This window comes from Camelus dromedarius, chromosome 31 (assembly GCF_036321535.1).
Source record: "Camelus dromedarius isolate mCamDro1 chromosome 31, mCamDro1.pat, whole genome shotgun sequence".
Taxonomy (NCBI): domain Eukaryota; kingdom Metazoa; phylum Chordata; class Mammalia; order Artiodactyla; family Camelidae; genus Camelus; species Camelus dromedarius.
In genome coordinates, this window is record NC_087466.1 from 17320907 (window position 1) to 17336136 (window position 15230).

The following is a 15230-nucleotide window of genomic DNA, read 5'->3' on the forward strand; positions in this document are numbered from 1 at the left end:
GAAACAGAAGACTAGGACACGGTTCTGGCGTTGGAAGTTTGGAGCACCAGAACATATCCTGTATGCCCTATTTTCCAAAATGCTCTATATTTTTATTTCCTTACCCTTAAATGACACATTTCCCAGAAAATGACCTCGTTGTTTTAAATTTTCTATTACTCAAAGATGTTTGAACTGCCAACCCAAACTTGTGAGCAGGAGAAGGGGATAACACCTAACAGTTATTGGGCATTTACTATATACCCTGGTGCTCTTCTGAGCACTTTATAGTATTACGCAGAGGGGCAGCAAGGTGTAGACTCAAACTCTGGACTGCCTGGATTCAAATCCACTTGCTCATTGTGTGAGTTCAGGCAAGCCATTTCAACTTGTTTTTAAAATTTGTAGAATGGGGATGGTAAAATTGTTCCTACTTCTTAGCATTTTCATGAGAAGCAGAGCACACAGCAAGGGCTCAGTAAAGATCACCTATTATTGCTGAAGTTCCTCATAACACCTTATGAGATGGGGGACTGTTGTCTTTCTTTCCTACAGATGAGGAAACCAAGGCACAGAGAGATGAAGTGACTTGCTGAAGGTCACACAGCTTGAAAATGGCAGAGTAGGGATTGGAACCCACTTACACACCTTAAATCCATTAATTTCCAGCTCAAAGCATGGTTACAAGTTGCTTTACGAGTCTGGGGCATCAGAAGCCAAAGCAAGATCTCCCCCTGCCCTTCTGCAGCCCCAGGTGTGCCTCAGGGACCACACCCACCAGCCCCACCTCCCTCAGCCCCACCTGACCAGGTTTAGCACAAAGAAAAACAGAACATAACTGTACATACTTAAAATACATACCAAAGGCAGCCATTCTGGCTTTCTGGGAAGCGTTTATGCCTGGGGAGGGGCTATTAGCCCCTGGATTTTGCCAGAGCAGCACTGGGATAGGTTTCTTCGGACTTGAACTGGAGGTGGGTAGGTGGTTAGGAATAATGGGCTTTGGTATCCAATAGGCTTGGGTTGTAGCCTCAGCTTTGTCCCTTCCTGTTTGACCATAAGCACATCACTCACCCTCTCTGAGCCTTGGTTTGAGGGTTCAATATGAGGGGCTGTGTGAAAGGTACCTGGCCCCGAGCCCATATGCAATACATTTTGGTTATTATTAAGGAACAGGTGAAACTCGGAGGAGGTTTAAATTGCTCCTTGGGAGAAAGCATTCAGGAATTCAGGGATCTGTGGCAGAGGGGAGGGTTTGGGGAGGAGGGACGAGAGGCCCCACAGATGACGGAGGAAGAGGAGAGGAGTCGGCAATGCCACCTTTTCAGGCCGGGGCGCCAAATCCTTCATGTGACACTGGGGAGTCAACGGGCAAGAACTGCCAGGTCTCCATGCCTTCAGCACAACTCGGGCTCCGGGCTGGTGGTGGAGGCTTCTCCCGCCCGGAGGAGGGTGGCCCTTGAAGCCAGGGGACTCTGGCCCTTCCTATCACCCCACCCCCACGACCCTCCCAGTGTGTGGCCTGGGCTGGCATGTTTGTGGCAGAGGACAATTTCAGTTCCTTCTTGGGGCTGGCTGGTCCTACCCACTTCTGGGGTGGGGCAGCCACTGTGGAAGGAAACTCTGCCTCAGACCCCAGCTTTGACCACTGTCTTCCCCTGCTGGTGGCGGAGCACAGGGCCGGTGGGGCGGCGATCAGTGGGAAAAGCTGGGAGGCCGGGATCTGGATGCAAGACGGCGGGTCCTGGAGGTGCCTGCCTGGGAGGGCTGGGTCAAGCTGAGCCACGCCCCAGTCACCGAGCACCTACTGTATGCTGGGCACTGTGCCAGGAGCTGGAGGCGCAACAGTGAACAACACAGACAAAATTCCCTGCCGCGTGCACCTACTTCTCGGGGGGGGGGGGGGAGGCGGGTGTCACTGGTTAGGCAGAACCCTCAAGCCCAGGTACGCCACCTACAACTGGCTTCACCTGGTTCTCCTGCCGCCTGCACCCTCTCACCTCACCTGCTCATCTCTTTGGCCTCCTGAGAAAAGCCCTCAGGCCTCCCTGATCTGTTTGTCATTTAAAAAAAACCAATTTACTGAGGTGAAATTCACGACATAGAATTGACCCTTTAAAGAGTGTTCACTCTAAATCCAGTGGCATTTAATACATTCATAGTGTTGTGCAACCAGCACCTCTGTCTAGTTTCAAAACATTTTCATTGTCCCCAAATAAAACCCCATACCCATTAAGCAGTCACTTCCCATTCTACCCTCCCCTGGTCCCCTGGCAACCACCAGCCTGGCAGCCAGTCTGCTTTCTATCTCTATGGATTTATCCATTGCGGATAATTCATACAAATGGAATCACACAATATGTGGTCCATTTGCCACTGGCTTCTTTCACTTAGCATAATGTTTTTAAGATTCATCCACGTTGTCACATGTGTCAGTACTACATTCCCTTTTATAGCTGAATAATATTCCATTGTATGGATATACTGTATTTTATTTATTCATTCAACCGTAGATGGACATTTGGGCTGTTTCCACCTTTTGGCTACTGCGAACAGTGCTGCTATGAACATGCGTGTACTTGCCTGTTTTTTTAACTTGATCTCTGGTTCCTGGGACACAGTAGTGCTCAATAAATATTGGTTGAAAGGATGACTGGAGGAAACAAAGGCATTCAACTCTATGGGGTGGGGTTGGGGGATCTTATGCTTTCTTGGAAGAGGTGATGGCTGAGCAAAGTCTTGAAGCGCCAGTCCTGGAAGGGGACCAGTACGTGCAAAGGCCCAGAGCGTGCCGCATTCTGGGAATAGGGAAGCAGGTGGCTCAAGCTGAGGGAGTGGGGATAGGAAATCATGCAGGAGGAGGCTGGAGGGGTGGGTAGAGGCTGGGATAAGCAGGGCCTTGTCACTCATGGGGAGAAGCCTGGACTTGCCCCTGGGGTAGTGGGGAGCCATGGAAAGGCTTTGAGTGATAAAGTGCCATGACTGGATTTGACTTCAGTTTTACTAGGAACCCTTAGTGGAGAATGGATTCAGGGGAGTGGGGATCAGAGTGGCAGAAGGGAGACGAAGAGAGGGCTACTGCAGACATCCTGACAAGAGAGAGATGACGGTGGCCTGGGATGGGGAAGTGGTGGCTGGGATGGAGAAGTGACTGACTCAAGATGTGGTTTGCAGGTAAAACCATCAGGACTGGTAATGACAGCCACAACCCAGTTCTGGTTCTCAAATTTCCCTTTCCAGCCCTCTCCGGTTCCCATCCACAAAGATGCCTCGCTATTCAGAGTAGCCAAAAGGTGGAAACAACCTAATGTCCATCACGGATGAAAGGAGAAACCAAATGTGGTACATCCATACAGCAGAATAATATTCAGTCACAAAGGAATGAAGGACTGACATGTGCTGTAACAGGGATGCACCTTGAAAACATGATGCTGAGTGACAGAAGCCAGACACAAAAGGCCACATATTGTATGATTCCACGTATATAAATATTCAGAATAGGTAAATCCATAAAGACAGTAGACTGGTGGCTGCCAGGGGCTGGCAGGAGCGGGGAATGGGCGGTGACTGCTAATGGAGGCGGGGTTTTACTTTGGAGAGAGAGACACACTTGGGAACTAGGCAAAGGTGGTAGTTGCACACAATTGTGAATGTACTAAATGGCACTGAATTGTTCGCTTTATTTTATTTTTTGGCTGGTGACTGTTCAAATTGGGGGGCTGTATTTCTTTTTTCTTTTCTATTTTCAGCTCTATTGAGGTATGACTGGCAAAAAAAAAATTTTAAGATATTTAAAGTATACATCGTGATGATTTGAAATACGTACATGCCGTGAAAGGAGTCCTTCCATCTAGTTAGTTAACACATCCATCACCTCCCATGTTTATAGATCTATATTTTGCATCTGTGTGAGAACATTTAAATTCTACTCTCAGCAAATTTCAACCACAGAATACAGTGTTTATCAACTGGTCACCATGTTACACATTATGTTTATTTTCAAATGGTTAATTTTTTATGGTAATTTCTCTTAATTAAAAACAAATAATAAAGACCCCCCCCCAAAAAAGATGCCAGACTCTAGCTCTTTGATTTCTGCCTTTTTCACCCATGTCAACCCTTGACTCAAGCATGAGGGGCTCTGAGAGCCAAGACCCAAGGCCCAAATGCCCATATGCCTGGCATTTTCCTCATCTGGCAAGCACCCTGATTTTTTAGAAAATATATGAGCACACAGATTTGGAGAAATTCTAGTTTGCCTTTCCTGTCCAAGAAATTATGGCACCATCAGGTACAGCTGGATCCAGGGGCTCAGCCAATATCAGATATCATCATATATCTGTCTCTCTCCACATCATGAGTCTTAGCCCTGCTTTCCTCTGCCCTGGCTTCACTATCAGGTAGGTTCTAGAATTCAACCACTTCTTTCCACCTCCACTGCCCCCACTCTGCTCTAAGCTACCATCATCACTCACCTGGACTACTGTAACAGCCTCCATCCTGGCCTCCTGGCCTTTACCCTTGCTCCATTCGGTGTATCCTCCCCATAGCCACCAGGAATAATGACAGAGCACGTCCCTCCTCTGCTCAAAACTTTCCCATGGCTCCCCATTCCTCTCAGAGTAAAAGCAAAATCTTTTCCATAATCCACAAGGCCTTAAGCAACCTGTCTTTGCTGGTACTCTCTAACCTCATTTCCTACTATTCTTCCATTTGCTCACTCTGGTCCCACTGGTCTCCTCCCTGTTCTTCAAACATGCTCAGATGGCCCCATCTCATGGCCTTTGCACTTGCTTTTCCCTCTGTCTGGGACACCCTCCCCCAGGTTATCTGCGTGGCTCCCTCTCTCGCTTCCTTTGGGTCTCTGCTCCTCTGAGAAGCTTTCCCTGACCACCTTGTTTAAAATTACACTCCCAGTCTTTCTACCCCACTATTGTGGCTTAGTCTTTCTAGTGAGGATAATTTCTAGATTATATCTTATTTGTTTGTTGACTGATTCAGGAACAGCACCTAGCACAGTGCCTGGCACACAGTAGGTGCTTGTGAGAGGCTGTAGACTGAATAGATGACCCTGGCCTGGCCTGTTTCCCTCCTGCTCTCAGGCCAGGACTGGATGGTGATTGAGTCCTGGAAGGCGGTGGGGAGGAGGCAGCAAGAGCAGGAAGTAATGACAGCTCTAGGGAGGTGGAACTGTGTTATTTTGAATAGAACAAAAAGAACAGAAATTCCTGAGAGCATCCACTGTGTGCCATGCACTTTATATACTATGATTGTCTTTATTTTACAGATGAGGAAACAGGGCTAGAGAAGTGGGTTGATTTCCCTAAGGCCTCAAAGTGATTAAATGACTTCCTGAGACTTGAACTCCAGACTTCCAGACCTGCTCAATTCCAGAACTTTCCCTCTTCACCTGGGGCCAAGGGTAGTGTTGCCAGGCATCCTATCTATATAGGACAGTCCTGTATTGACTTTGTCATGATGCCTGAAATGTCCTGAATTCAGCTTTTTTTCAATAAATCACACATTTTCGGCAGAGTTATTTTTCAAATTTAGCTGGGTGTTAAACTTGCTAAATCTGGCAACACTAGCCAGGGAGGAGCTTGAACTCCAAGCCCAGGGCTTCAGCGACTGGTCCAGCCCAGGGCCCCGATGCTTTTCCCAGACGAATCCGCCCCTTATATCTACCTCTGGAAGCTCGTGGAGTCTCCGGGATCTAATCTTCTTTCCCGAAACAGGGCACTGGAGGATTCCTAAACCAGTTGCGGTTCCTTTAAGAGTGGTTTCGGGGGCGGGCTCACAGGGACTTGGCGAATGCCGGGTGTGTCGGGTCGGAGCTGGCCAATCCAGGCTGGGGGGTCGGCCGCGGGGGCGGGCCAGGCACGGGCGGGGTGGGAAGGGTTAAAGAGGCGCGCCCGTGGTTCGCGGACAGTCCGGCTGCTCCCGCCTCCTTCCGTCGGGTCCGTGCTCTCCGGCGGCTGCGCCGGACCGGCAGCCGGGGAGACAAAGCACCGCCGCTGCCGCGGCTGCCGCCGCCACCTGGCAGGTCCCGGGCCATGGCCGGGCCGCCCCGCGGCTCCGTGCCTCCCGTCCCGCCGCCGCCGCCGCCGTCGCCTTAGGCCGCGCCTCGAGGTAAGGCCGGTCTGGCGGGGGGACGCGGGACCGGGCTCGGGCCGCTGTGGGCCTGGGGGTCCCTCGGCCGTCTGGAGAGACCTCTGCTGGGGATCTGTCCATTTGCGATTCCACGCCAGTGGTAATTTTATCATCAGGGACCCCAGCTGCCCTGGGTGAACTTGACCGATGACCCATAAGAGACCTCCGCTGCTGGGGGAATTCTGCGGACGAGCGCTCCACTTGGCTCCCACATTCTACAGTTGACCACCCCATCTACGCTCTGGCTGTACTTCAAGGAACATGCCACACAGAAAAGGACAGAGGGCAGCTAGGAGCAATGGCCTGGATGGCGGTCCTGGCGTCCTTGTGGCCGCTGCCCAGGAGCTCTTCAGGGTTCCTAGCACATGTTTTTCTGCCAGTACCCGCCACACCCTCTCCCACATGCCCACTGCTAGGGGACAGTTGTGGCAGCTGGATCCAACCCCAGAACCTGCCGTTCTGGCTTTTTTCCTTGAAGTGAGCACCAAAATGCTACGCCTCAGTTTCCCCAGAGTCCTGGGCTCTGGGCCATCTGGGACCCTGGAGTCCTGGAGCTGATTATTTGCCTTTGGCCAGCTTCTTGACTACTGCCCAGCATTTTGCAAAATGGCTCTTCAGGATTAATTTGTTCAGTTCCAAGAGGGACGGATTTTCATGCTGTCATTTTACAGATGAGGTTGTGTTTTCAAGGCCCTGCAGCCTGGACTGGCAGAGGCGAGAACTAGGTCCTGGGACCAGAGAGGGGCTGGGTTGGTCCCTTGCAGCTTCCTGCCTGGCCAGGGACTGTTGAATCAGCAGCAGTGCCCACAGTGGACTCTGAACTTCTTGGAAAACTGCATGTGCCTGGGGAGATAAGCCAGGGACGAGGCCCTCCCAGAGGCTTGAGCTGGTGCCCCCGCTGCTTCCTGCCCTCCTCTCCTTGCTGGGCTGGAGGAGGCAGGGCCTTGGGCAGACAGGGGTCCTGTGGTGGCTGGTGACCTTGGGCCAGGGCAGGGAAAGAGGGCTGCTGCTGAGTGTGAGGGAAATTGCTCTTCCTTTGTCCTTGGTGGGGTGGGGTGGGGTGGGGTGGGCTGGGCTGGCGACACTCCACGATCAGCCCTTTTGGGCTGGTTGCCCAGAGCATGGGATTCTAGGCACAGAATTGTACCTTTGGGCAAGTTATTTAAGCTCTCTGTGCCTCAGTTTCCACATCTATGAATGTGGGATTGGGAACAGATTCCTCATGGGGCTGTTGGGAGGTTTAAGTAGATAACTGTTTGATTCATATTGCAGGTATCTGAGCACCAACTACATGCCAGGCACTGGAATTCAGACAGAGAACCCCTGCCCTCCTAGAGCAGGCAAAAATGACCCAGGTAATTTCAGGCTGAGGTGTGGGACAGTGACTAGGGGCGTCTCTTGTATACAGAGACCTCCTCCTCCCTGAGGAGGTGATGGTTGAGCTGAAACTGAAGGATAAGGAGTTGGCCATATGAAGGTATGGGAAAGGCACTCAGTCAGAGGGAACAGTCAGGGCAGAGTCCCTGAGGTGGGAATATGCCCGGTGTGTTTGAGGAGCAACAAGGAGGCCAGGGTGGCTAGAGTCAAGTGAGCAAGGGGGGAAGAGATGGGGGGGGTCTTGGAGGCCTTGGGGGAGACTGAATTTTATACTGAGAGAAGCAGGGAGCCATGGGAAGGTTTGAAGTAGGGGAGGGATGTGATTAGATTTAGTTTGAACAGGATCCCTCTGTGGGGAATGATCCTCTGTGGGACCAGGGCAAGAGCTGAGGAAGGAGTTATGAACTTACCTTGAAGAACATGGACAAGGGGGCAAAAGTGGAGGCAGGGAGACGAGTGAAGAGGCTACTGTAGCTGTCTAGGTGAGCCACGATGGGGTGCCTAGAAGGAGAGGTGGCAGTGAGTAGAGATTAGGCCGTGATTTGGAAGAGGTTTCAGGCGGATCAGCTGGACTTACTGAGGGATCAGATGTGGAGGTTAGGGGGGCACCAAGGGCATTTGTCAAGACAGAGAACACTGAGGGGAGCATTTGGAGAGGCTGAACATCAGCAGCTCCACGGCTGAGCATGTACTGGGTCTGGCACTGTGCTCAGTGCTTCTACGTAGTCACTGTATCATCGTCACAACAACCCTGACTTAGGTGTTGTTATGATCCGATTTTACAGATGTGGAAACAGAGGCCCAGAGAGGCCTAAAGCTTGCCCAGGGTCACACAGCCTGGACACTGCAGAGCTGACATTTGAACCCAGAGAAGAGCACGCTGAAACCAGAACTGGGCAGAGGGCAGGGAAGTGATCAGTGGCCTGAGAGGTAGGAGGGAAATGGGGCAAGTAGCTTGGGTGGTTCCTGTGAGAAATGGGGCCAAAGTCCACATGGATGTTGTTGGGGGGGTGGGGAGGAATCCCTCCCACTTTGCAGAGAGAAACTGAGGCTCAGAGAGGGGCAGTCCGTGTTTGAAGTCACACAGCTCAGGGAGGCAGAGCAGGGATTAAGCACCCTGTGTCTTAAGGGGTTGTGGCCTTGGCCCAGCTGCTAGGTGCAGGACAGGCTGATATCAGCACTAAATTTTCTGATATTGCCTATTCCAGGCAGACTTTCTTGACTGCTTAGGCAGGTGAGATGAGGTGGATTCTGTTGAGTAATTGTGTCCTCCACCCTGGGTCAAGTTCCTTGTCTGGGCCCCAGTATGGCCAGCTGCTCTGAGGAGAGCCACCACCCATACCTCATTCCTCCAGGTCCTGAGTAAGGCACTGCCCAGTTTGGGGAATGAACATTAACTGTGCACCTACTGCATTCCAGCAGCTTTACATACTTTGCCTCTTGAACAATGTGGCCACTGTCCTATGTAGGGTGAGGTTTTGAAGCAGAAGCATGAGGTGCATCTGCAGAGTGGCTGTGGAAAACCCCAAGGGAGGTGTAGCCATGCTGGGGACCCAGGTGCCATCTCCCACTAATTCCTACCTGGCTAGTGTTGTCCCCATTAGATACTCCTTGGGGGAAAGTGGTAAAATCACTGTGGCCAGATGCATAGTTAGATTCCTCTACTTCAAATGGGTGCACAATGCCCTCCCCCCAGCCCCTCCCTATAAGTGTGGGTGGACCAAGCTCTGGGCCCTTTACCTGGATTATTTTATAACAATCTTTTCTGCCATTCTGACTGCATCCCCCACCTGTCCCCTTTCTCACTCTGCTCCAGCCTCACTGACCTTCTCAAGTGCACCAGCAGTTTCTACCTCAGGGCCCTTGCACTTGCTATTTCCTCTGTCTGTCATGTTCCAGGAGCTCCCTCCCTCACCTCCTTCAGGTCTCTGCTCAAATGTCACCTCCTCAGTACAGCCTTTCTTGATGACCCTGTTAAAATCAAACACTCTTCTTGTCCTTAACACTCCTGACCCCCTCCCTGTCTTATATTTTCCACAGCAGTTAAGACCATCTGACAGACACATTTTATCTGTTACTGTCTGCTCCCCTCACCTGCCACTAGCACATCAGCACCAGGAGGACAGTGACCCCCCCCATCTTGTTTACTGCTCTATACCTAATGCCTAGAACAGTGCTTGGCACATAGTAGGTGCCCAGTAAATGTTTGATGAATGAAGTCTCCACAGCCCTCTGAAATAAGTTCTGTTCATATCCCCATTTCATGGATGGGCAAATCAAAGCTGAGTTTTGAAATCAGCAGAGCAGGGACCTGACCACAGTGGGTCTGCCGTGTGGTACCCAGGAATGATGGAAACAGCAGGGCCTGAAATGGGGCCTGGGTTTGAATTTCAGATCCCTGAAACTCGCTTTGTGACCTTGGACAAGTGGCTTACCTCGCTGTACTTTGTTTCCCCATCTGTGAAATGAGGGGAATGCTAGTCCCTGCCACCTAAGGTTTGTTTTGAGATTGAATGAGTTCTGTATCTCGAATGCTTGGCATGCACTAGGAATCCTCAGCGGGATTTGGGGGAGGTGGGGCAGCAGGAGGGTTACCCGCCTGGCTTCTGGGGCCAGTCAGACGTGGGTTCAGATCCTGGCCCTGCTGCTGAAGAGCCCTGTGAGCTCGGCAGGCTGTTCTGCTCTTTGGGCCTCAGTTTCCTCATCTGTGAACTGGGGATGATGACTGCCTGTGGCGGCCGAGGGTGGGTTGGGGTGGGGTCACCCGAGGCGGCGGCCGCGTGAATAACCGCTGTCCTGGTGGGGACAGGTCCCCAGTCCCCGCAGGCCCCGCCGCGCCGCCATGAAGCTGAACGAGCGCAGCCTGGCCTTCTACGCCACCTGCGACACCCCGGCCGACAACGAGGGCTTCCTGTACAAGAAGGGCGGCCGGCACGCGGCCTACCACCGCCGCTGGTTCGTGCTGCGCGGCAACATGCTCTTCTACTTCGAGGACGCGGCCAGCCGCGAGCCCGTGGGCGTCATCATCCTGGAGGGCTGCACGGTGGAGCTGGTGGAGGCGGCCGAGGAGTTCGCCTTTGCCGTGCGCTTCGCCGGGGCCCGGGCCCGCACCTACGTGCTGGCGGCCGAGAGCCAGGCGGCCATGGAGGGCTGGGTGAAGGCGCTGTCGCGGGCCAGCTTCGACTACCTGCGGCTGGTGGTGCGCGAGCTGGAGCGGCAGCTGGAGGCCGTGCGCTCGGGCGGCGCCGCCCCGCCCCGCCGGCCCCGCGCCCTCCCGCCCAAGGAGAACGGCTGTGCCGTCTGGAGCGCCGAGCCCCCCGCCGCCGCCGCCCCTGCCCCTGCGGGCGCCACCCCGGGCTCCCGGCCCGGCCCCGAGCCCCCGCCGCTGCCGCCCCGCCGGCGGGCCTCGGCGCCCAACGGGCCTCTCGACTCGGCCTCCTTCGCGCAGCTGCACGAGTGGTACGGACAGGAGGTCAGGGCGCTGCGGAGCCAGTGGCTCAAGAGCCAGGCCCAGCCTGAGGGTGGGGGTGAGGCCTGAACGGAGGGGAATCGGTCAAGCCCTGCCCTGAGGTCACCAGGAGCCCTGGATCTGGTGCCACTCCAGCCCCAGGCCCTGCCAACAGGCCCAGCTCCGGGACTCTAGGGGACCTGGTCCTGAGGGAAATCGTGGTCAGGGTCAGCCCTGCGACCCCTGCTGGGCCTGCTTTCGGGGACTCTGAGCAGTTGCTGGGTTCTAAGGGGAGCTTTGGGACCTCTGTTAGCTTGGAGAAAGCCCAGCCTTGAGGGGCCACCACGCCTGATTCTCAAGAGAATCCAGGCTCTGGATGAGCCTCAAGCAGCCGGAGGGCTGGTGTCAGAGAACTGTAGCCCCATATCCAGCCTTGCAGGTGCCTTGGTCACCTGGCCTGTATCACCCAGCAGAGACCTGTTGCTGGCAATAGGCCTCAGCTGGGGCGACTCCAGACTGGGCCTCACGTGAACAGAGGAGGCTGGGCTCTGCCACACCACACCTGGGCCTGACCTTTTGCTCAGCCTGCCAGAGGAGCTGCCTGCCTCCAGGCCGCCTGCCTGCCTGCCTGCCTCCAGGAGCAGCAGGTGCAGGAGGTGGCACAGGCGTGGGATTTTGTGCGTGACCAGTACTGTGAGATAGCCTGGTCCCCAGGGCTCTGGAGTGGGGCCGGGACAGGACTTTACCCTTGGGCCTCAGCCAGCCTTGAGGTGTGCTCCTGGCACGGTGGCCCTCTGGCTTTGGGCCACGTCTGTGTTCCTGTGGTAGCTCTCATGTTCTCCCAACACTCCTTTTAACCATCATTCTGCCTTCTCTTGGAGCCAGCTCTTCCACCCCCAGCCTGGGGTGGGGCCTCTCAGGAGCTTGCCTGACCTTGTCCAGTCCTGGGCTGGGCAGCTGTGGCCTGAGCTGACTTTCCAGCAGGTTCCCCAAGGAGGAGGGGCCATGAGCTGACTCGCAGCCCAGAAAGGGCCCAGGTGCCAATCTGACAGGGGCAAAAAAGCAGCCGTGAAGTCGTGTTTGGTGTCCAGAACCCTGTCCCTCCCTATCACAGCCCTTCACTGAGCTCACAGACTCAGCCCCCCTCTTACCCACAACATTCTGACAGGGAGACCAGGTCTCACTTTGCGTCGAGGCCAACTGCTATTTCGCTGTTTTCACTCACCACGGTGGCCATTCTTCATCCAGGGAGAATCTCAGGGGGCTGGGACACTCCTGGCTCTCAAGCTGGTCATGTTTACAGTCCTCAGTGCCCCAAAATGGGGACCCCCTGAGGACACCTCTGCCCCAATCTTTATTTCCCCAGGGCCTTCCTCTTGGTAACAGACTGGGCTCTTGGCCCCTTCTTGCTGTCTTTGGAGACCCCAGGGCTTAGGGAAGAACAGGGGGCTGTCTGTGTGTCTGCATCACCAGCTCACTGCTGGCTCAGTTGACTGGGGCTTCAGTTTTAATTTAATTTTAATACTTAGGGTGTTTTTTTCCTAGCAACAAAGCTTGGTGATTTCACTGCTTTTGTTTCTTGTTGGCTGGTGGGAAGGGATAGGGTGCCCTGCTTCCTGCCTTGGCCAATGGGGGAGGGGGAGATAGTTGGCACTGCCCCCAAGGAGAGGGCATAGAGCCTTGGCTGGAGACAAAGACACTTCAGAATCTCATGTGATTCTTTGCCTTCTCCCTGGCAAGTCCTGCTCTCCTGCAGGTGCCTCTGGGGGTCTTGGTACGCTTCCCATCGCCCTCTTCCCCAAGTCCTGAGTGGTGGAGGTGGGGATGGCAGCTCTTGCCCATAGGCTCTGGGTCTCAGGGGTGTTAGGGTTAGTGCCCAGTGCCATGTCCTGGCCACCAGACCCAGCTGGTGGGGTGAGGTGTTGGTCCCAGTCCTGATGTAGGTTTACAAGCTCTAAAGGTACAATCCTCCCCACCTTCCCCACCTAAAGCGCAACATGGGATCATGCTGCCTCTGGGGTTGGGTTGGGGAGAGATAATAGGCAGCTTGGGAGATATAAAGGCTAAAGTAAAATAAACAAAAGTTTATCAAGTAATGGCTGGTTGTGTCAATTTTTTCTACCAGATTCCTTGATTGATTTGCTTTGCAGAGCCTGGGGCAGGCCTTGCAAGAGAGATTGACTAGTGTGTGCTGAGTGCTCCCGTGGCTAATGCTGTCAGGCACGTTCTTACAACCTCTTATGGCAGATACTGGCCCCCTTTTACAGATAAGGCTCAGAGAGGTTAAGAAATCTACAAAGTTCACACAGCTACAAAGTGTCAGAGCAGGGATGTAACCTGGAATCCTGTGGAAGAAGGAAGAGCCATTGAGAGGAGTATGAGGGGACATGGAGTCCCAAAGTTCCTTTTCAGAGGGGAGAGGAGGCTGGGGGAAAGGTGAGGACTTGAAAGTCAACTGTGGGCTGAAGGCCTGACAGCTGGGAGGGATGCCACACTGGCTTTCCTCACTGATCGGTTCCTGGTGGCTACCTGAGGGCTTCGAGTGAAGGAGGATTCTGGCATCAATGCTAGTTTGGAGGGAAACAGCCTGTGATTGATTAGTGATGTCTGCTGTGAGCAAAGGGTGGATGGTGGCAGTTATTCTGCTATATATCTGTCATCTCAGACTCATCAAGTACGTTTGCTGGGCTAATGGGGGGTTCACAGGCAGGAAGGGGCTGGTCCAAGGTCATCTAGCATGATAGACAGGCCCTAGGTCTTCTTAATGTGGGTCCAGAGCTCGGTCACATGTCTCTGGCCAGCCTGGAAAAATCATGCTCACTCAGGAAAATGTGGCTTAGGATGAGCAACCTATAAATCCTGGGTCTGCAGAACAAAAAACACTAAGGTCAGGGAATCATGCTACTCATGAGCATCTAGTGAATGCTGAGTAACTCCTTCCACCTCTCCTGGGACCGCAGCTGACAGATGGGGGCTGGGCAATGCCTCCTCACACAGGCTGAGTCAGGGCGCTGCTGCCTGTGGCACGTGTGACTGCAGCCACCACAGGGCCGGGGGCACAGAATGGGAAATAGCAGGAGAGGGAGAGCCCCAAGAGGGAAGGTCACAAGTGAGCCCTCACCGGCCAGGCTTCTTAGGAATGCCTCCTTGGAGCCAACTGAAAGGGGGAGGCAAGACAAGTCAGTCAGAACCTCAGGGTTGTGCATCGGTCTGTTAAAAGTGTTCCCTCTTGACTTTCAGGAGGTGTTTGGGGCATGTGCCTAAGGAAGACCTCAACATCCCAGGAGTAGGACAAAGTGGAGAAGACTGTCTACCTGAACAGTATTTGGGGGATACTGTGTGTGTTCAGAAGGAATATTCTGAGAAGCTGCTTGGGGTAGGGGGTGAGAGCCTCAAGGAGGGCAAACAGGCCAGAAGTTACGGGTTCGCTGCCCAACGTCTATCTACCCTAAATAACTAGTCAAATCCTGTCAGAGGTGCTGCTCCCACCTGATTTGCAGGGATAGGCTAAACGAGCTGTTAAAGAATGGCTGTGTGTTGGGAGGGTGGGCAAAGTGAGTGAAGGGGGTCAACTGTATGGTGATGGATGGCAACAAAATATGTGGTGATGATCACTTTCAGTGTGTACAGATGTCAAATTATAATGCTGTACACCTAAAACATATTAAAAAACTGTCAGATATATATATAAAAGAATGGCTGTGTGACCCCATTTTTGCCAATGACGTGTGAGTGGAAGGGTTCTCTTGCTTCTAAAAAGAGACACAATGAAGAGCTAGCTCCTCACTGTGTTTTTAGGAGTAAGGTATGTTTCATGCCTGGAGCTGTGGCAGCCATTTTGTGATCATGAAGTAGGCTATGCTAAGGAAAATATCCCTTGCACACACTTGAAAACATCCTTGAACTGCAGAACCACTGGACCCAGGAAACTGCCCTACCTCTGGATGGCTTGTTATTTGAGGTAACAAATGTTTGAAGCTTTAAGGGGAGGCTTTTTTGTTATTTGCAGTCAGAGGCTTCCTAATGGACAAGCTGGAGTGACTGCAGCTGCTCCCTTTAAGGAGTGTGGCTCTGGGTAACCCAACCACAGAGCTGTTCCAGCTCAGTGGGGTGAAGGTTAGGGCTAGGGTAGGATTCTCTGGGGCAGCAGAAGGCCACTATTTCTCTCATTCTTTCCCTGGATGCCTTTCATTTCTCTTCTGAGTGACCAAATATTGAAAGACAAGCACTCTCCCTGCCACCCCGCCTCACCCCTCGCTCCACCCCAGCTTCTGGC

General features: G+C 53.3%; 1 protein-coding gene across 6 annotated transcripts; it reads left to right on the plus strand.

Moving 5' to 3' along the window:
• The first annotated feature begins 5945 nt into the window (after positions 1-5945).
• On the plus strand, positions 5946-14625 carry PHETA1 (PH domain containing endocytic trafficking adaptor 1). 6 transcript variants are annotated; one of them, XM_064481228.1, is made up of 6 exons: positions 5955-6108; positions 7402-7484; positions 8292-8436; positions 9901-10002; positions 10316-10965; positions 14195-14625. In XM_064481228.1, the coding sequence occupies exons 5-6, from the start codon at positions 10349-10351 to the stop codon at positions 14412-14414; spliced, it is 837 nt and encodes a 278-aa protein (XP_064337298.1). In that variant the 5' UTR covers positions 5955-6108; positions 7402-7484; positions 8292-8436; positions 9901-10002; positions 10316-10348; the 3' UTR covers positions 14415-14625. The 6 variants fall into 6 exon arrangements, with proteins under 6 accessions (XP_064337297.1, XP_031298577.2, XP_064337298.1 ...); XM_031442723.2 differs by lacking the exon at positions 9901-10002 and having other exon boundaries at positions 5961-6108; XM_031442722.2 differs by lacking the exons at positions 5955-6108; positions 9901-10002 and adding an exon at positions 6136-7144.
• Positions 14626-15230: the final 605 nt, after the last annotated feature.

Excerpts from the sequence above, each read along its gene's own strand:
- PHETA1 (XM_064481227.1), top strand. Across the intron at positions 10,966-14,194 it reads TTCGCGCAGCTGCACGAGTG|GAGGTGTTTGGGGCATGTGC; the intron begins GTACGGACAGGA and ends CTTGACTTTCAG.